Source organism: Podarcis melisellensis (assembly GCF_964234715.1).
Source record: "Podarcis melisellensis genome assembly, chromosome: 3".
NCBI lineage: Eukaryota > Metazoa > Chordata > Lepidosauria > Squamata > Lacertidae > Podarcis > Podarcis melisellensis.
This window is the reverse complement of record NC_138530.1, coordinates 70615343-70636805: the sequence shown is the minus strand read 5'-3', so window position 1 is coordinate 70636805 and position 21463 is coordinate 70615343. Positions and strand designations below refer to the sequence as shown.

General features: G+C 41.4%; 1 protein-coding gene across 1 annotated transcript in view; it reads right to left on the bottom strand.

Moving 5' to 3' along the window:
• The window catches only part of CDK19 (cyclin dependent kinase 19), a 78663-nt gene extending 59780 nt beyond the window's left edge, over nucleotides 1-18883 (bottom strand). The window contains 1 exon segment of the mRNA XM_081905527.1: nucleotides 15234-18883. Coding sequence (XP_081761653.1) covers nucleotides 15234-15361 — 128 coding nt within the window. The 5' untranslated portion in view covers nucleotides 15362-18883.
• Between the last annotated feature and the right edge of the window lie 2580 nt (nucleotides 18884-21463).

Below are 21463 nucleotides of genomic sequence, written 5' to 3'. Positions count from 1 at the left end.
ATAGTTATTAGTCCAAGACTTTCAAGGAAGTTCAGGAGTCACTAAAACAACAAATCGGTAAAGATTATTCTTTGATACTAAACAGAAATATTTGAGAGTTGAAAGTGTTTGTGAGTGGCTTAACTTCCCAGAACATACCCACAAATAGACACATTTCATTGGCCAAACTTTTGCTTCTGGTTAAACACATTTTGCAAATTTCTGAAACAATTTTTTTTTTAAAAAAAAACCTTTAAAAACTTCTTAACAGTGGGATGAGAGTAAATACTATGAGCAATCACTTGCACTTTCAAACCATCTTAAACTCACTGAAAAAAACATCATCTGTATCCACTTCAGTATTGCTGAACTACATGCAGTACACAAAAGCAGTTATGGTTACCTTGAAAATACAACTTACTCAAAAGTTTTTTTTCAAGGTAAGCACTGATAAGATCTTCATTTACCTTTTATGGAATATAAATGAATATCTTCACTTATCCTACTTTTATCACACATGAGCTAATAAGCTCTTTATTTGAGGGGGGTGATTCAAAATCTTCTCCATTTATAGCAAGCTTGCTATGTCCCACACAGTACAGGACCACCAGCTAGTTGGACATAGAAGAAAATTCCATTCCTCCTGCCTCAAGGGGAGGGTGAGAAGAGAGGACAAAATATTGTGGGAAAACACTTAAGAACAAATGTATATTCAAAAGTTATCAACAAAAACATAGAAACAGTACTATAAGAAACTAATAAACAGTGGAAATATTTGCATGGATGCAGCAATGACCACAATATCATTCATGATAAGGAGAAGCCTTTCAGACATCAGTAGTTCAGAAACTGACCTGAATCAGAAGTTTATACTAAGTATTTTTAAAAAATCAGAATTCCAGGTACAGGTGGCAAAAAATAAATTGCCACTTAAACATTTTCCAAAACAGCACCATTTGCACTATATACTGCAGAACAACTGTAAAAAGGAATGGCTATTTGCAAGCGAGGCTGTCACCTAGGAGTCTGAAGTGTTTCTTCAGTTCTCGGATAAATGCAATCACACCTGTTTCCCAGCCTTTCTGAAGAAAAGTATTACACTTTAAAACTCCTGAAACACCACATTAAAAGTAAAATTAATGCAGTTTTTGAAGACAGGTTACCATCAAAATTAAGAATAATTTCTGAAATATTTATTCAAGCAGTAAATAGAGAAATCTGCTCAAATCAATTAGAAGCAAACAAAGGGATCAGTGGAAGGTCTGTATGTATTATCATTGCTCCTACTGTGCTATAAAACTTCATAACAGAACTTATCCCCCCCCCCCTTTAGGGGGCTATGCCAATATACATAGGTAAACAGCTACCATCTCCAATGCTCACTCAGCAAAGGGGAGAAAAATACAAACAGAAAATCCCAAAATGGTGTAAAAACAACAACAGACAAGCATATAGAATACCTGAAAACTCTGCCGGTACCAAGTAGCCAAGATTTGTACTGCCAATGAAGCCCATAAACAGCCCACACATAGAGGAAGGCAATGAACTAGTGGTACAGCAGTAAAACTCCTAACACATTTGCAAAGCCAAGCAGGATCTGGTATGGTTTCAAATTGGATGGGAGACCACGTTTTGAGATTCCTGCATTACAGAGGGTTGGACTAGATGATCATCAAGGTCCCTTTCAACTCTAGAATTCTATTCTAACCCCTATCAACAGGGACATTCTCCCAGGTGAGTCACTCAAAGGTGAGTCATCTGTCATCAGGCGATTCGCAAGTGGGTGGCCTTATTCACCTATCAAAGTGGTATGAGTAAGCAGAGAGAGGGGAGAAGCCAATTCCCTTTTGCCCATGAAGCTCCTCCCATCCTGAAGCCAATTCAAGTAATGTGTGGGAAAGGAATTCTTATTTACCACTCCACAACAACGAAAACAAGCAGGGCAAAATCATAGTCTTTCTTGAACAGCATCATGGATAATAGGGTTCCTGTGTCTCAGATAGCTGTTCAACAGACAGCAGAGTAACAGGTGCAGTATCCCTCATGGAACTAGCTCTAAGATAGGAACATATTCATCTGCTGCATAACTCTCTGCCATGAAGCTTGCACAGGTACAGTAGTCTGCCTGGAACAAGCAGATTAACAACCACAAAGAGAAACAACCAGGAGCGTGCTGGGCACTGCTGCTCATCGTGGGATGGGTCTCCCATGTTCTCAGCATGGAAAGGGCTGTTGAACAGGATCCTATACCCAGTGCTTTTTTTCTTTAAAAAATGTCCATTTTCCTACTCAAATTGAAATACTGCCCCTCAATGAGGCCAAACTTAAGATTCACAAAATGTTTAGGGGTATGCGTACCTCTGCATCCCCCCAGAAAAAAGCACTGCCTATACCTGTTGCAAAGCAGTCTCTGTTAGGGCAGACAGAGCAAATAACAGTCAACAGACAGAAAACATAGTTTGTGGACCTGGATGCACATTGCATGTTAAGTATTTCAGAGTGCATGAAAAAGGGAGGGCAAGTGGTGCTTACCTTAGTGCTCAATCAAAACTGATGCCTCTGCACCACCTGGATGGGCAGAGGGGAGGGGGAAGACTGTGGTGACCATATGCATGTTTCTACTTAGTAGGGCTATACTGAAGCACTATGTATGTAGCTGCTGGTCGTTCTGCGATCTTCCAAGAAAGGGGGTGGGGAACCTGAGGCGCTCCAGCTGTTCCTGGACTAGAACTCTCATTGTCTCAGACTATTAGCCATGCTGGCTGAGAATGATGGGAGTTACAGTCCGACAACATCTGGAGGCCCACAAGTCCCCCATCCCTGCTTAGTGCAGAGAAGTGTTAACAATGTCCTGAAGTCCCTAGCAATGTTCTGGAGACAAGCTATTTTGTACAAAGTATCCCGTTACCCAACACTAAAGTTCACCTTGTGAACTAAACATGCATGGCAAGAGAAATATTGCCCCCACACCACTGGGGCTCTAACTATGAAATAAACAGGTATAGGTGACAGCCTGGGCTACCCATGACTCTAGGTTATTTCAGCCTTTCTACCAGTGTATCTTAGCTGTCAGAATGGGCTGCAAACATAATGTTCTGACAGTATATCTAAAGATGGTGATTCATCATGCATTCTGCCTATGTAAGGGTGATTCAGCCAAATCCTATAGTCTCTCAACTGATAGATATTGCGTATAGGATTGTGCCTTAAAAGTCTTTCCAAAAGAAATATAACACCTTCTCCCCGCCACACAATACTACAGTTCCATTACACTTATACCATGTAATTGAAAGAACTATGCATTTTAATTTTTTTCCTACCCTTAAAGGGAAACCAAACATGGAAGATATGCATTGTAGCTCTGAACAGCCATACGCAGTAAGAAAATAAAAGATGAGGCACTGGGGTGAGGTGGTATGCAACTGAGTATCACACAGTAATTAAACTCAATCTGAGACAGCAGCAGAACTGATGCTCATTAAATGTTGCATGACCATTTTTTCTTTAATTTACTTGCTAGAGAAGCAGCAATAACACCATTAAACCATGGCCTAATAATCTATACACACTACAGTAGTATCCTGAACTACATCCTGCTTTTCTTCCCAAGGCCATCCTACATCCTGCATAAAAGCATGATATAAAAACACTGCTTGAAAACAACTAGATAAAGGAAATAAGTCTCACAGCACTAAGTAAACAAATATTATAAATTCTTACACCTGATTACAAATCTTTGTTGTGGAACATCTTGATAGTGCTAAGCACATTATCTGAAATACAAACATTACTTTATCTGCTCCAGTTTTCAGTTTTGGTTTAAAACACTGTAAGTTAGGTTTCATTTGTTTTCCCCTTTCAGTGACAGTTTATATTCAATTTATGTTAATCTTCTTCCATTTATTAAAAATGCTTTCACATTTGACATCAACAGCACCTTGCAGTCTGTAATATATCACTTGTGAATGTTGTTAATGCAGTAAGGAAGAAAGTCACTATACACATCTGATCTTATGTAAAACTGATTAATACAAGAAAAAAACTGGTGGCTATGGAAACAAGCTCTTTGTGAAGAACACAACCAGCAGGAAGTTATACATGAATGAGACTCATACCATAATTCATGTGTATTTTGCCATTTCATTTGGGGGCGAGGGGTGGGGAATAAGCTCTGTGACTGAAGAACATACAAGAAAGCATTGAGCTTCTTGCAGGTGGGTGGACTAGATGACCCTCACGGTCCTATCTAACTCTACAATTCTATTCAAATATTCAAAGACATTTTCCACTCAAAGCGTTCTGAGCACTATAGTTTGTTAAGGGTGCTGGGAACTTTAACTTTGTGAGGGACAAACTACAGTTTCCAGGGTTCTTTGTGGGGCGATGTGCTTCAAATGTGCTTTAAAGGTATAGTATGTACAAAAGCAAACCCAAGGCTAGCTCAATCACAAGGAATGCTTACAGCAACAATTTCCAGCAGAGTAGCTGTGTAAGTGTTGTAGCAAAGATCCTTGCAGCTCCTTAAAAGCTATCTATTCTCTATTCTATTCAGGATAGTAACTGGGCTGGGTGAAGGAGAAATAGATTGCTCTGTTCCTCCTTCACCAGGTCATTTGGTTGTGTGCTATAATAGCAAACAACAACAACAATTTATTATTTATACCCCGCCCATCTGGCCACGTGGATAAAGTTTTTCTTCCTCCTTGCTTCCCAGTCCCCATTTTTCACCAGTGCAAGGTTGCTCTACTGCCACTACTGCTGTGGTTTGTTTCTTCCATCTGTGCACATGCCTCTCCCATTTTCAAATCATCAGACAGCAACACAGCAAAGAGATGGTCATGGTAAACCAAGCCACACCACAAGCAGTGAGGGTGGCATTCTTTCTCGTACTTGTTCCCTCTGTTGGGATCTCCTCAGCACCCAGTAAGACAGCATTGTCCCATCCCCAGCCAAACACTCTCCTCGGTGCTGCAGAGGAAGAAAACTGGCCAGCTGAAAAGCCTCTAGGGGTTATTACTCATGACTCTTTTGATACCTTTGCTGAGTACAAAGCGTGTCTCTGGTGCTTAGGGATCATGATGAAAATCCTTTTGGCTCCAGCTGCCACCACTTCTGTCTCCTAATACCATACCAAGACAAAAAGGTTACTCTCCAGCTGTGCATTTCCAGAGTGGATGGCCCAAGAGGCTCAGGAACCCCCGCTCCATGCTTAGTTGGACCCACAAAGGACCTTGCTATTGAGAAGAAAGTGAGTGGCAGCTACTTTGCATCTGACACTGGGCAGCTGGAATTGGCTGTACATCCTTACCGCTGTGCCACCATCACTAGCCTCTCACCTCAACTCTCTTTCACCACTAGTCCCCACCCATTCCCAGGGAGGTAAGTGCCTGGGGCCTCAAGCCTGCCTCCATCTCTGCTGGTCAGTATGCATCAGAAACACAGAAGGCCACTGAGTGAGAGAACCTCTTCTCCCAGTGTACAGAATTTCTAGCCTGCAATTTGTTTTCACTAGGCAACTTTTAATCCCTAAAATAGACTGACAAAGGAGAGCTGAGTTTTCAGGGCATACTCAACCTGCCCTTCTTACGAGTCAAAGCAAAGGAAGAAATTTGTCAAGGTGTCAAGGGAATACATTTTCAAAACGATCCACTTTGTGGGTCATGTGTACCAAGTGGGTCATGTGTACCAAAAATATTTTCCCTCTAATATTTTAAAGCAATATATTTTCATTAACATAATGTACCACAACTTTTTACCCCGTTACAATACAGTTGGAACTTTTTTTGGAACTGAAGTTATTGAACAAGCTTGCAAACTCATCATAAAACATCCAGCTTGGAGCAGATTCAGACTTGAAACAAACAAGTCTTTTTTAGGTCAGCTGTTCATGTATTTTATCCAAGGTGAAACCTGAGATAAAATACTGCCTTTGTTTCAGTTCATGAACACCAACAAACAAGGTCAATAAAGGATACATCTTTCAGAAACACAGTTTCAGTTTTTTAAATAAAGTGTGTAATCCTATACATAGTTACATATGAAATCTTTACTTCTGAGTAAATATGCATACTACTATACATCTCGCTAGCTAGAATGTAAGTTATATTTGACTGGTCTACCAAAGCTTCTTTCCCTAAACAATTGACTTATGTGATGCTGACAACAATTAAAACAAACCAAAACATTCTTTCCAAACCTTCTGCCATTACTGACAATAGACTGGATACCACTTGACTTGTGAATACTTCCATTCCATAAAGTTTTTCAATCTTATCATTGGTTTTTCTTCTCAACAGTTTCTTTATTTAAAAAGAATGGGCCCTTTTCTATGGCAATGGTGTGGATATTTTTTCTAAAATGTACTAGAAGTACAAAATACTGAAAGCCCTTTAAGTTTCATCCTCAAAAAAATTACTTAATTTCTCAGAAGGGTCAAGTCATTCATCAGTTTGATACATATAGATATAAAGCACCTTTACATGAAAAAATACAATCACAAGTAAAAAATGTGGGGGGTTTTTTGGCATAAACACACTATTCAGTTTAGCTGCAATCCTATGCACATTTACATTTAAGTTCACTGAATTCACAAGGATCTACCAATTAAACTCAAAATTATTCAAACAATTAAGCATGCTTAGATCATGCTGCATATATCAACATTATAATGCAGCAAACTGATTAAATGTTTGTCAAGTTATAATGCTTGGAAGGGACTCACTAAGCATGCTCTCCACAGAGGCTAGAAAGTCATTAAATGATGTCCCTTCTCACAGGTTGAATCTGATAAGTATTCATAATGGGAAGAAAATGCTTTGAAACAAGCAAGGTGAGCAGGACTGTCTGAAGCCTTTCATACTGGATAGCAAAGGGAGCCTATCTGAAGTTTTGTCAGGTTTTACTTAGGGCCTGTTCACAGTTACGAATCCAGTCAATCTTCACATGAGGAACCTCAGTGTGAATGAGGCTATACATGGAGACTACAGAATAACTTCCTGAATCTACCAAATAAATAATTGTAGGTTTCTCACAACGTAAACAGTCAGATTTTTTTTTTACCAAGATTGGTCCACATGATCCTGTACACACCAGAGATTGTACAGGGGGAAATGAACAGCTGGTAGTCATGTGAGCCAGTTCATAGTGACTTACTCTCATGACTGGCACAGCAAGAAATTCATGTCTGTACTTCCAGGAATCCAGTAGTCAAAGATACGGCACTAGGAATTACAGATTCTCTGTGATAGAAAAATAAGCTCAAGAGCAGAAGACAAAGTGCATAATGGACACAAAGTTTGAAGAGAGACTGCAGACAGGTAGGAATGGCTTTGGGGAGAGGTACTATGGTTACTGTAAGGATGAGTAGCAAGCATTAATACACTTCCCCAGGGAGGCTCACCTGGCACCTTCATTAAGTATCTTTAGGCGTCAGGTGAAAACAGTCCTCTTTCCCCAAGTCTTTGGCTGATTAAATAATCTATGGCCTTTTAAACTGGAAGAGGTTATTGTTATTTCGTCATTATGTTATGTACTGTATTTTGTGTTTTTGTACTGTAAACCACTCTGTGATTTTCAGATGAAGGGCAGTATATAAATTTTATTCATCATCATCAAAATATTCCTGACATGAAGTAGCAGCTCTTAAACTGGAGCTAATAGATTTACATTTTCATAGATGACGGACTTGTCTTACTAGTCTGCATGTTTCTATCAGAATGACAATTACCGAGATTTGTGTTTAAATAGCTTGCAGATGCAGCCCACCTCAACAGCCTCTCAAAGCTCTTGATTTACTATGAGTACTGACTTAGGAAGGTCAAGTTTAGTTGGCTGTCTCAGCAGCCTAGAAAGACAAGATCACTTCAAACACAGAATTCAAACATGCAAGGTTAGCACTATAATAAAAAGGTTATTTAATCAATACAACCAACAGTCTTTTAGAATCACTAAGCACCACCGACAGCCCACTGGTCTGACTAGGCACTTCAGGCATTCATCAACTCCCAAAAGTGTGTGTTTATTTAGGTTTTTAAAATAAGCACTACTGGATTTTCTTTATTCTTACCCCTCTCTAAAGCTAGATTCGTGTAGGATGTGAGTCACATGAAAAGTTTTTATCTGGATAAGCTTTACATGTGCTTCACCACATTTAAATTCACATACAAAAAAAATAGTGTGCTCATCCATTCATGTGCAACATTAGCATGCCAATAGCACACCCTGATTGTTGGCATGCTATTACTACATGTGAATGGGGCAACATATCCTGCAAGTTCTTTAAGATATAGCAAGCATGAGAAACTTACATGAGTAAGAGCTTTCACTGTGGTCAATTTCATGTATAAATCAGGTCTAAGATTAGCTACCACAGAGCTGACCAAATCAAAGAGATATGCCACTGGCTATGCCATCACTCACTACAGGGGGGAAAGCTACTACCATAGCAATTATTTCTTTGTGTACCTATCCAAGCAAAGCAACTGTTTTAGAAGCAATATTTCATAGCTGACAAAAGTGTGATATAACAGTATTTGTTGCATGATACTTATTGAATCTGTAAAATATAAAGTGGGCAAACAACAATCATGAAAATGTACTAAATACTGAATGCATTCTCTTAAGATTCATCTGAAGAAAGATTAAGAAGGATGCTGAAACAACCTATAAGAATGGGTAGAATAGATTTTAGCTATAGCAGTGCCTTGGTACCATGGTGATTGGCAAACTATAAATATGCATCACTGCTGGGTTTCTATGGAGTTTTAGCTGGCAACACGGCTAGAGGCCTCCTTCTACCAATAACATTCCCACACTAAAACTTTGCCACAGCTTTTTCTATTCAAATACAAGTATTTTTTTCAAGGAGCCATTCTTGCAACTTAGTATTGGTTGATGTCTTTTTTCTAAATTATTTAACTGATACACCTCAAAATTTCATATACGTAATAGGTGTGATTTGCTTAGACACAATGAGGTACACAGAAATATTCAGCGTCACAAAATTAAAATCAAAGCCATTTAACCTAGCGTGATTTAAGCTAAGTTTATTTTAACACAAGCTTTGTAGGTATGATGCAGCCTTCTATGTAGACATTTTTATAATCCTAAGGAATTTTATAATCCAAGGAAAAAGTTCCACTGAACTGAGTGGATCTAACTTCTAAGAAGACGCTATAGGATTGAACTCTTAACGGTTTTTTTACACCTTTTTTAATGTATTAAAATCCCAAGAAAAAAGATGTCTTAATATTAAGTGGCATTAAGTATTCTAACACTCCAATAAATTTATCAAACTTCTAAGGAAAGCATTTTAATTTAATTTATAAAAGACTCCATTCATTTGAAGACCACTATACGCAGGTGGCGCTGTGGTCTACTGAGCCTAGGGCTTGCCAATCGGAAGGTCGGAGGTTCAAATCCCCGCAACGGGGTGAGCTCCCGGTGCACTGTCCCAGCGTGTGCCAACCTAGCAGTTCAAAAGCACATCAAAGTGCAAGTAGATAAATAGGTACCTCTCCGGCAGGAAGGTGAACGTAAATGGCATTTCCGTGCGCTGCTCTGGTTTCGCCAGAAGTTGCTTAGTCATGCTGGCCACATGACCTGGAAAAACTGTCTGCAGACAAACGTCGGCTCCCTCAGCCAGTAAAGTGAGATGAGAGCCGCAACCCCAGAGTCGTTCATGACTGAACTTAACTGTCAGGGGTCCTTTACCTTTTTATACTATACACACTTGCTTGGGAGTGAGTTTCTTCAACTCAATGGAACTACTTCTGAGTAGACATGCATACAGGATTGTACTGTAAAAGTAACATTCCACAACCATTTATTCCTTCCCCCATTCTTAAGAGAAAAATAAACACATATGTAGTGTATTCTCTGAATATCCTCCTTAATATTTAGAATGTTTAAAGCTGTTTCAGGAATGTTGGTATCCCAGTAACTGACTCATGAAGATAAGTTTTTAAACCATATAAATTAGTAATGAGATATTAACATGGCAATCTGATAGCATCTACTCTGAAGTAAGCCTCATTGTTTTCATTTCCACTTTCTCCCAGGTAAGAATGAATAACCAGCCAAAATAACTGAAAGACCTGCCAGATGTTCGCAGGATTCCTCCCCTCTGTTTCTACTTATTTCTAGACAAAGTATGGCGGTAATGGGATCTTTATCTGAACAGAACCCTAGGTACAATCCAAGAACACATGAATACCAACACCTAAAAACATTTCATATGGAAGAATGCATTTACTAAGGCATATCGCATTGTGGTCTCTGAGACGCCTCAAACAGCAAGAGCATAGCATGTTACCCCCCCTTTTTTTTACAGAAGACAGAACTCCTGCAACTTAGATGTAGAAGAGGAATTTCAATTACATTTTCTATACAACTATTAAAGGCACAGGAGCAAGGGTTGTAGCCAAGCGGGGCAGGGGGCAGCTGCTTTCCCAAATCAATCAATTAAAATACATAACTTACTGAGGTTCTGGCCCCCTAACATAAAGCCTGCTCCTCCAACATAAATCCTGGCTATGCCCATGACAGGAACCCTATCTTCTTTTTCATCTGGCCACCCTAGTTTTATGTAGTGACTGGGTAACTCCCCTTTGCTTGATTCCAAATCCATTCTTCTTTTCCTGAAACCTTGTGCACATCCTCCCTCCCGCCCCCAAGAACATTCAGGAATAAAAGAACAAGGAGAAATGAGCTTCTCTTATCTTCAGGTTCCCCTGTATCCCCTTCCCCCTCCCAAAACATCGCAAGAAAAGCAGAGTGAGGAACCAGCAGCAAAGAGGGATCCTAAGAGAGTGGGAAAGTCTGCTTGTGGGCCTTGTCCTTTATTAGAAATGAATTCTAAAGCTTCTCAATTGCAAGGACTTTGCTTGGAAAAGAAGGAGTACTGGAGCTGAGTAGGAGGAGCTGAGTAGCAAGAACAAAGACAAATCCCATTACTAGCTAGACCCAAATTCAGAGGAATCTCAGCACACTATAACGGGGCAATGCTTTCTGACCTAAATTCACCCTATCACTAGCTTTTAGTGGTCACTACTACATTCTGTAAGTGCCTTCCCAAAAGCTGAATGATGCGAAGTCATTTGATGTAGCATAGAAGACTGGAATCAGCAGCAACATGTTTATTTTGACAGTACTTTTATAACTTGTTTCTCTACTTGTCTTGAGTTTTCGGGGTGGGGTTAAAAGTCTAAGTATTGTAAATAAAAATAAAATTTGAAATTGTGGTACACAAGTTAAATGTAACAAAAGCAACTACGTATGTAGCCAGCTCCATTGCTCCTATTCCACCAATACTGTACTGAATCAAAGGACATACAACCATTACACCCACGAGAGCCAAAACCACCACTTTTGTATCATAAATGTACATTTGTATCATAAATGTACCAGAAAACTACAATACAGGCAACAAAACTGTTTTAAGGTGCAATAAATTTTGCAAGCATTTTTATACACATAAAGTTTTAAATAAATGCAAAAAGGTTTAATCAGATCTTTTGCATTCATTATTCTTTCCCAAACTGTATCCTTTATGGCAGCAATAACCAATTTAATTATAAGACACAACATAAGAGACTCTATGAATTTCAGACTATTACAGCTCAACATTTCAAATTTGTTAAAACATATCTCAATATGGATGTTTTGTGCAATAGTGCCTTGAAAATAATCTACAACATCTGACTTGCAAATAATCTCAATACCGTTACATTGTAACTATTTATCCTGGCCAATAGGCAAGCAGATGCTTCATGAAAAAAACAGCCATTACGGAAGTGAGGTGATAAACTTCCAGAAAAAACTGCAGCGGCAAAGTTAATAAGCCTTCTGTACTGGTTTGGCATATTGACTAAGAGCCAGCAATGACCTTCAAGGAATTTTCCCTAGGACTTCCCTGAAATCGACATGAACCCAAACATGGCAAAATCAGAACCAGAGCAGGCCTCTTATCACTCTTGCAAGTAGTGGATTAAATCTTCCTCCCACCTCTCCACCCTCACCCACTGGCTCCCCCTTTTCCCCTCCCACAATCTCCCTTCTCATATCTCCTTCCCCGCCATCATGGTGCTTTTTCCACACCTACAAAAGGCATTGCAGCTTTCTCCTTCCCTTTTAAAACTGGAACAGGTATCCTGAATGCGGCCACCACACATTTCCTCCAAGTCTGAAAGACAGCAGCAGATCTCACAAGCCTGTATATAAGAGCAGCTAGTGCAGTAAGGTGGTACTGCAGAGAGATGTTTCCAATATGGGCATTGCTGCTGCTTACCAAGAGGTGTTGTAGGGGCAGAACAACTGTGAGCACATCAGAGGGAGTGCTGGATTGGTTCCACCAGTATACCTGCACAAACCTGACCTCCCACTACTAACCCAGCAAGTGACAGAGAAACCAGTATCAGGAGGGTATCTTTGTGGTACTGCTTCACCAAGCTGGCCTCTCCAAGCTGAAAGAGGGAGGTGCATTAATAAAGCTAGAACAATGTATCTCCTGCATTGAAAGAGGAATTGTGCATCAAGAAAAGCCAAGTGTTAAAGTCTGTTGATACTATGCAAATTGAGCCAAAACAAAATATCATGCAGGTATGCCATATTTATTATTTTCTCCTAGACACTGAGAGGCAGAAAGATCTATTTTAAAAAATTGCACCTCCCACCGCTGGACAACTGAGAAGCCAGACAGGTGGCTAAATAAGGTTTCATCAGGCCTTGCAGCATACTTTTAAATATCTTTGCAGGAGTAGGGACAGGGAACTCACTTTATTTCAAATTCAGATACATTCCCAGGAGGCAGAATTCTGTCATCGTGCAGAATCATGAGATACTGGACTTATGTCAATGTCATGTGTAACAATCAACTCTGTAACCATGGCTAACAGCACTGCCGCAGCTGCTAATTCCTTCCATATAAATGGCCATAATGGGTAATGTTTGATAAAAATATTATCTTAAACAATTTAAGTTCTTTTTGTTTATTTACTCCAAAGGGATGCAGGAAGTTGCTGTTAATTTCAGCCCGGCCAGTTGTAAGTATCACAGCTATTGCAGCTGCATCAAAGTAAAAGAAAAAAACACAAGTTTTAATAGATCATGCTAACGCAGTTTAAGGCTGCAATTCTAACCCCACATGTTTAGGAATAAGTACTACACCTGAGTTGGGATTAGACAGTAAGTCTCATTTAATTCCATGGCACTGTTAGTCAGTTTTTATTGTTAGTGAGGGAAGGAAAGCACAACTCAAAATTTGTGATCACACCTGATCTCTTGATAACAAAGTCGGTGGACGGAGGTTGTCTAATCATATATTTTGCTTGATTCTTTGGCGTGTGTGGACCTGAGCAACACCTGGTGGAAAACTATTGAAAACCACATGCATGCGGCTTCTGAGCATTCAAAAGGACAAGTAGAAAATAAAAATAGCAAAATAAATAACTGTCAATATATTAACACAATATTTGCTGAAAAGCAGTAAAACTTTTTTGTGATTTTTTGTCTCAATATTGCTTTTTCTGGCCTAGTATTTTGATGCCTCTGAAATCTGCCCATGCTTCAGAACAAAATGTAGAGGTATTGGAACAAATATTGGTTCTCCCTCTCCCTACTGAGAGAGGGAGAAACATCCTAAAGTTGTGTTTCCCTTTTCCCTACTGCATAATAAATAGAAGGGTTCTCATCTCACAACTTGTGTTGGAAGACTACTGTGATTAACTTTGTCAATATCATAACTGAAACTGCAGGCTTGGTTCACTTACATTTATCCACATGGCTCCCACTGTAAAAGAAAACTACCAAGTTGAAAAGACAACACACACATAGCTATGTTGATCTATCAATGTATAACATGGGAATGTCTCTACCTACTGTGATTTTTGCTATCATTTTTATCAGCATGAAATTAATACTGAATGTCTGCAGAAGAGAGCTACAGTACTAAGTGTGGTGAATTAAGGATTTGTACACTCAATGAGACAAGCAGTCCAATCCCGTACATATTTACTCAGAAGCAAACCCTACTGTTTCATGGAGTTTATTCCAAATAAGGGTAAATACACAGGACTGCAGACTTACCAGAAAGTGGGTTTTGTGCATCCAGATTTTTAAGCATTTGTACGTACTGTAATCAAAATACCTGATTTGCCAAAGCAGAATAGTTACAAAAGGGCTTGATTTCTTTTTCATGGTGAAAACCATTGACACTATATAAACATAAAACCACTTTCAGTACTCAAGGGATTTTACGTCATCAGCCTGTATATATAGCATTACAAAAATATAGATCAGAAATTTAAACATGGGAGTATACTTTACTCTCTGTTTTCATACATTTAACCAATCCTAGATACATATATATAGAATACCGTAACAATACTGAATAGACTTTTCGATCCAGAGGAGTTCCAAAAATTATCTAGTCAAAACATCTACAAAGCATCAGACTCCTCTCTATCCAGATATACGCCTACACAAGACAGTGCAGATTATTATTATCCAAACAGGTAATACCTGTGTCACATGAGATGTACTTGTAGGACAAGTAGTAAAAAGAATTTTTTCTCAAGCAAGTAATTTGTGCACTAACCGCAAAAACCCTTTTATTCCGAGCAGCTAATATGAATTTGGGGGGCTCTCCCCCTCAAATGTGGATCAGCTAAAATCAAAGTATGATATTAAGACCTATTAATCCAACAAAGACCGTTTTCTTAGCTCCGTGACCAGGATACTATCTCAAGCTCCAAACATTCCCAGTGCCTCCGACCGAGAAAGAGGGAAATTTTGTTGCTTACTCAAATCAGGTCAAGCATTTAAATCCTAGGCTTTGAACGGCTGAGACTTGAGAGGATAGTTTTAGTCCTGCTTCAGGCAGAGAAAGCACGGCTTGGGCTGGACCCTACAAAACAAACGAGGGGAGAGCGCGGGGCGAACCCGGGTCCGTCTCTCCCTGGATCCCGTTCGACCCCGAGCCTCCTTCACACCCCAAAGGCACGAGGAGCGGAAGGAGGGCTTCGCCAGCGCGGGACAAAGTTTGTTCCCGCCCTCAGCCGCCTCTAGCGGGCGGGGGTGGGGCTCGAGAAATAAAACCCGCCGCCGCCGCTGTGACAGCAATCGCGGAAAGCGGCGGGGCTTCAAAGTTCAGCCGACCTCGCCGGCGCCTCCTGGCAATCTGCGCTTCCTCGGCTCCCGCCCGGCCGGCTCCCCCCGACCCCCCCCGCCCTTCTCGAAGGAGCTAGGTTCCCTCTTACCCGTCCTTGCGCCGCGCTTTGAAGACGTGCCCGTAGGTGCCTCTGCCGACTTTGCACCCCTCGTACTCGAACAGATCCTCCACCCGCTCGCGCTCGGCCGCCAGCTTGGATTTGAACTCGTAGTCCATGTCTCTCACCCATGGAAGGGGCGGCCGCAGGGAGGGCGGGATGAGGCGGCGGGACCAGCGGCCGCGCGAGCGTCAGGGGCACGAAGCCACCGCACTGGGCACCATTTCCTTGTTTTGGGATTTTTTTTGGGGGGGGGAGTCCGCTCCGCCGCCACCCGCTTCAACTAGGGCTTCCAATAGTTAGGACCGCAAGGGATTCTGGGCTTGGTAGTATCGGAGGAAGCGCGAGCTCGAAGGCGTCTGGGGAAGGTTGAGGAAGCGGAGACTACAGTTCCCGGCGTCGCTTGCAGCACCGAAGCCTGTGTGCGCCTGCGCATTGCAACCCGCTCCCCGGTTATTGCTGAGCGGGTGGTGGGAAGTTGCTGACTCTTCACGTTGCCGGGCAGTGGCGGGAGAGCCAGACGGTTGCTTATAAGGGAGACGGCGGAGTCTCTCTTTGCTTCGTTTGTCCGCCTGCAGAACAGTGACTCGCAGTCACACTCTTAAGCGGCGGGGCGGGGAACGGAGTACGGCCGAGGTCGGTCGATTGAGGGTCTCGCGCTGGAGCTTGTTTATCTCCTGAGCTGTCATTCAGGTTGTAGCCCCGCCCTTCGCTCCTACATTCGTCACCGTTGGCTAGACTTCGTCCCGCCTTTTCGCCCTTCACCATTGAGCCCGCCCAAACGCCGAATCTGAAACGCTGGCCTTTTTGTCAATCAATTGAAAGGCGGAGCCTCAAGTCTGAGAGTTGAGGGAGAAAGGCTGCCGCTTGGGCAGATCTCCGCGTCGTCGTCCCCCCGCAGCTCTTCCCAAGCCTTCGCGTTTCTCGCCCTTCCCCCCTGCGCTAGCATATTGACAATGGCTCTGCTCACGCGCCTCTCGCTGGCTCCCACTCCCGCCTCCTCCGGCTCGCTCGCTTGACATTGCGCAGCGCTGTTTTCCCGGAGCGTCTCATGTTCTGTGAACGGAGGAGCGGCAGAGCACCGGCAAAGCTCTTCTGCCCTCAGATTAATAATTAAAAGAAAAGGCAGCAGGTGCACATTCCCAGGCGCTAGAGCTGGAAGACGCTGCCCCACAGGCAACACGTACAATATGCCTCACCGACCAGGGACTACCTTGGATAGAGCAGTTTTCAAGCTGGCGTTGAGTTTAATGTCTCTTGAACATGAAGCCTAGAGACTTCGAAAGTTGACGTAGAGGAACACTTTGCTTGCAAAGATAAAATTGATTTGGCACCTATTGGTTTGCCTCCACCTCTTCCTAATGTATTTCAGGTAACCATCAGCATTCAAAAGGCATTGTTAAATGACTCATACAGTTTACTTTACATGCAGGTCTGCGCTTGCTCTGCAAGGTCTTTCTCTTCTTCAGATAATGTGAACTTACAGGTGTGCAGACTACCATATCACAAAAGCTGTGTTTTCCCTTTCATATCATTTATACCTTAAAAACAAGTCATGCCAGGCAAATCTCATTTCTTTTTTAAAAAATGGAGTTACAATCTTGGTGGATTAGGGGAATGCTGTGGACACAGTGTATCTTGATTTCAGTAAGGCTTTGGACAAATACAAATACACACACACTGTGATATTCTTGCGAGGAAGCTGGTAAAATGTGGCTTGAATGAAGTAACTGGCTGACTGACCGAACCCAAAAGTACTCATTAATGGTTTCTTCTCATTCTGGTAAAAAGTGACAAGCGGGGTTCTGTCCTGGGCCCACTGTTGTTCAATGTCTTTATAAACAACTTGGACGAAGGAATTGAGGGGATGTTAGTCATGTTAGTCCACCTACCAATGCTACTTCTGTACTCTGTGAATTAAGTTTCAGCTTCTTGTACAGCATCCAGTCCTTCACAACAATGAACAGTTCACTGTTTCAACTACCTCCCTTGGTTCAGCTGAAAATGAGAGACAGGGTTGGGTGTCATCAACATACTGATTATTCTGCATCTGAAATATCCATATAACCTCCCGCAGTAGCTTCATTAAGGTGTTAAATAGGGTGAAGGATAAGAAAGAGCATTGTGGAACCTCTAATAACAGGTGGAGCCCTGCTAGATCAAACCATAAACAAATAGTTTAGTCAAGCAGATGCCTATGGGAAGCCCACAAACACAATACAAACACAATAGCATTTTCCACATTTGTGTTTCCCAGCAACTGGTATTCAGTCACATATCACCTCCAATATTAGAGGCAGCACACAACTATAATGACTGGCAGCCTTGATAGCCTTATCCTCCAATAGTTTGTCTTATTTTTATGTTTGTGCAAGTTGGTGGTCAATGTTAAATCTTGTGGGATAAAATTCAATAGTTTATGTGCTGTGTAGATGACTTTGGGTTCTAATATTATGGGAAGGGGAGAAAGCCTCTCTATCCACTTTATCCACACTATGCATAATTTTATGCACTGTTTCTAACCTAAAAAGCCCCAAATGTTTTAACCTTTCCTTATATGGGAATTGGTCCTACCTTTCTATAATTTTGGTTGCCTTTTCCAACACCTTTTCCAGCTCTAAGATAGTATTTTTGATGTATGACAACCAGAAATGTTCGTACTATAATCTGGTCTCACCATCAATTTATATAACACCATTATGATTGGCAGTTTTATTTTCAGTCCCTTTCTTAAGGGACTTTATCAAAAGCTTTTTGATAAATGGCCATGTTTATGTTATTGTTGATAACCCCTAGTCATATGCATATGGACACTCTGAACTCTAAAAGGTTAGTTATATATGACTTAAATTTGCAGGAGCCATACCGATTTTGCTTCAGCCAAATTTGGTATTTTATGCTTGGTAATTCTAATTTTAAGAATAGTTTTCATTACAGGTTGGTTACTTGAAAACTAATTTCCTATATATTTTCTTGATCCCTTTTTAAAAGTTGATTATATATTGACCACTTTCTGGTCCTCAGGTATGTAGGCTGATCTCACATGTTACTTTTTTTTGTTAGAAGATCAGTTATTTAAATTCAAGTTTTTAAAGGGCTCTAAAGTAGATGCTACCTCCTGGATGTGATGTCTTCATTTTTAGTTTGTCATCAAGGCCTAGAACGTCAATTCTTGTCACCACCATTTGCCTCTTCAGACTCAGTTCAGGCGCAGGGATCAGCACTACAGCTTCTCTGCAATCTCCTTTTCCTCCTTTAGTACACCTTTGATTCATTTGTCATCCAAAGGACCAAACATCTCTCCAGCTAGTCTGCTGGTTCTAACATGTTTTTTAAATGTATTATTGTTGGTCTTTAAAAACATTTGCAATATGAAATGTTGTCTTGTTGTCTGCTTGCATTTATTTTGCCAAAGTTTCTGTACCTTTTTGTTCTCCTCATTTGGATAAGACTTACATTTTATAAAGGAAGGCTTATTTTCTATCGTGACTGGAGCATTCATTTACCCAATTGAAGTCACCCATTACATTTCCTCCTTTGGAGGCCTCCTTGGTTTCTGTCTCCATCTCAAGATCACACTGAGCATTTTGGTCAGGGGGTGATAGCATGTAAAAGGTAAAGGGACCCTTGACAATTAGGTCCAGTCGTGGCCGACTCTGGGGTTGCGGTGATTTATTGGCCGAGGGAGCCGGAGTACAACTTCCGGGTCATGTGGCCAGCATGACTAAGCCGCTTCTGGCAAACCAGAGCAGTGCACGGAAACGCTGTTTACCTTCCTGCCGGAGCGGTACCTATTTATCTACTTGCACTTTGATGTGCTTTCGAACTGCTAGGTTGGCAGGAGCAGGGACCAAGCAACGGGAGCTCACCCCATTGCGGGGGTTCGAACTGCCAACCTTCTGATCAGCAAGTCCTAGGCTCTGTGATTTAACCCACAGCGCCACCTGCGTCCCAAGCGCCACCCGCGTCCCAGTGATAGCATGTACTCAGTACTAAATTTATATTGATGCCTTGGTATTGCCATCCACAGCAATTTTGTGGAGGAGTCTACCCCTTTTATAAGTTTTTGCTTGCTGGACCCTGTGTCCTTTGGCATGCAGAGCAACACCACCTCCAGTACACCCTCCTACTGACCTTCCCGTAGTTTACATCAAGAGATAGCTGTTTTGCACTAGTTCTCCCACTGCACTGGTTCTCTCCATCTGGTTTCAACTAGGCCCACTATATCAACACTTTCCTTTAAAACCAAGCAGAAATTGTGTGATATTCTGTACAATACACTGGCTAGTCCCTTGCTGGCTTTCTACTGGCCTACCTGTTATTGTTGTTTATTCAGCTAAAATCCAGTGTTTAATGTAAAAACATTACAGGGAAGGGCACTGCTGTGCTGTATTGCTTAACAATATTTACCAAGGGTGAAGCTATGAAATGCAAGTTGTTCAAGTTTTTGATCTTTTGCAGATCTCAGGACCAATGCTCCTGAAGCTTTTACTTGGATATAATCAAAGCATGATATTAATACCAGCCTACATGATGGTTGGGCACACAACTACAGAGGAATGATCTCGAAATACTGTATAATCTCTTTGGGAAACTAATTCAGCCACCAGTTTCCCCACCACCCATATGAACACGGGGCTGTCCCTAGGGGAAGTGCAGCACCTGGGGCAAATTACACTGTGTGACCCCATCTTCATCTCCCCCTGCCTACAAAAGAGGGAAGCAGAGGAGGGGAAATGCTAAAGCCCAGTGTTTGTCATAGCTTACTCACACAGTGATGAACGAACCATGGTCTTCCATTAGATCTGAAGTAGACATTAACACTGAGGTATGAAATCAGAGCCTTACTGAGTAAAATTAATAAGAGTTTCAGTAGGTTTCTTGTACACACGTCTACTTTTAATTCCCATTGATACATTTTCACTTCTAACCTCAACACATCTTTTTACTTTTTTTGTTTTTCCCTCTCACATACAAAACATGTTAAGCTTTTTCTGAGGTACTTTTATCCTCCACTAATTCATCATAGGATAGCAATCTTAATTTAGAAAACAAATACTGTATTATGACCCACAATTCTGCTGTCTTCTGCTTTCAGATCAGAAGTAACCATTTGTTCACGCTTTTCCCAGGGAAATCTTGTGTGCGCTGTCACAATTTCCCCTGAATTAAAATATATTTTCTCAGATGCAAAAGCCTCCCTATAAGCTTGTGTTGTTTGCCAGCCCCTTACACATACACTGTTCAGATGTAGAAGTAGCTTAATTCTAGATAAATTAATTCACACAGTCTCATTTGGGGAAATACAATAGCTCAAGGCAGTGGATTAATTGCCATTGTGATTACTGTGTGGGATGCAGTTACAAGTTTCAGTTGGGTATTTCCTGTGATGAAATTAGCAGCAGAATGCTTACCTTCCCCTTTCCACACTTTCGGGAACTTTCATAAACTTTCATTTGTTATTATTTTAAAATAAATATATTCTGGATGCCCAGGGATAGCCCTACCATTAGGCAGAATGAGGTTAACTGCCTCAGGTTGCAATATGTTGTGGGGCAGCAATGGTAGTCCTCTAGCTTCTACTCCTGAATCCCACAGCTGTACTCTTCTGTTAAAGGCAGAGCTCTATGTGCCACACTCCCCTAACTAGCCTGGTACTCTCAGGCGCAGTGGAAGACACTATTCCATTACTGGTCCAATTAGCTTCTGTACATGGAATGGTGGAGACATCATCTTGTCCTTTGCCTCAGGCAGGAAACTGTCTTGAGGCAGCCCTGTGGAAAATCCCAATGCAAGAATTCTCAACCAACTACCTCCCCCCTTTTATTTATCAATACACTGCATAATTCTATACTTGCTTACTCATAAGCCCTACTGTGAAGCTTATTGCCAAATAGGTTAATACAGGCATGGCCAAACTTGGCCCTCCAGCTGTTTTGGGACAACTCCCATCTTCCCTAGCTAACAGGACCAGTGGTCAGGGATGATGGGAATTGTAGTCCCAAACAGCTGGAGGGCCAAGTTTGGCCATGCCTGGGTTAATATAAGATTGTAACTGTATGTCACTGAAGCTTGTCCATCAGCTCTCAGTAGATTCCCTATCTTCATGTGAAACTGTAAGTTCTCCCTCTCGCCCTAGGGCCTATGGATGCCAAACACACCCATGCAATAAAATCAACTGTATGCAAAAAAATTGTGCATATTTGCATTTTTCCTGGGAA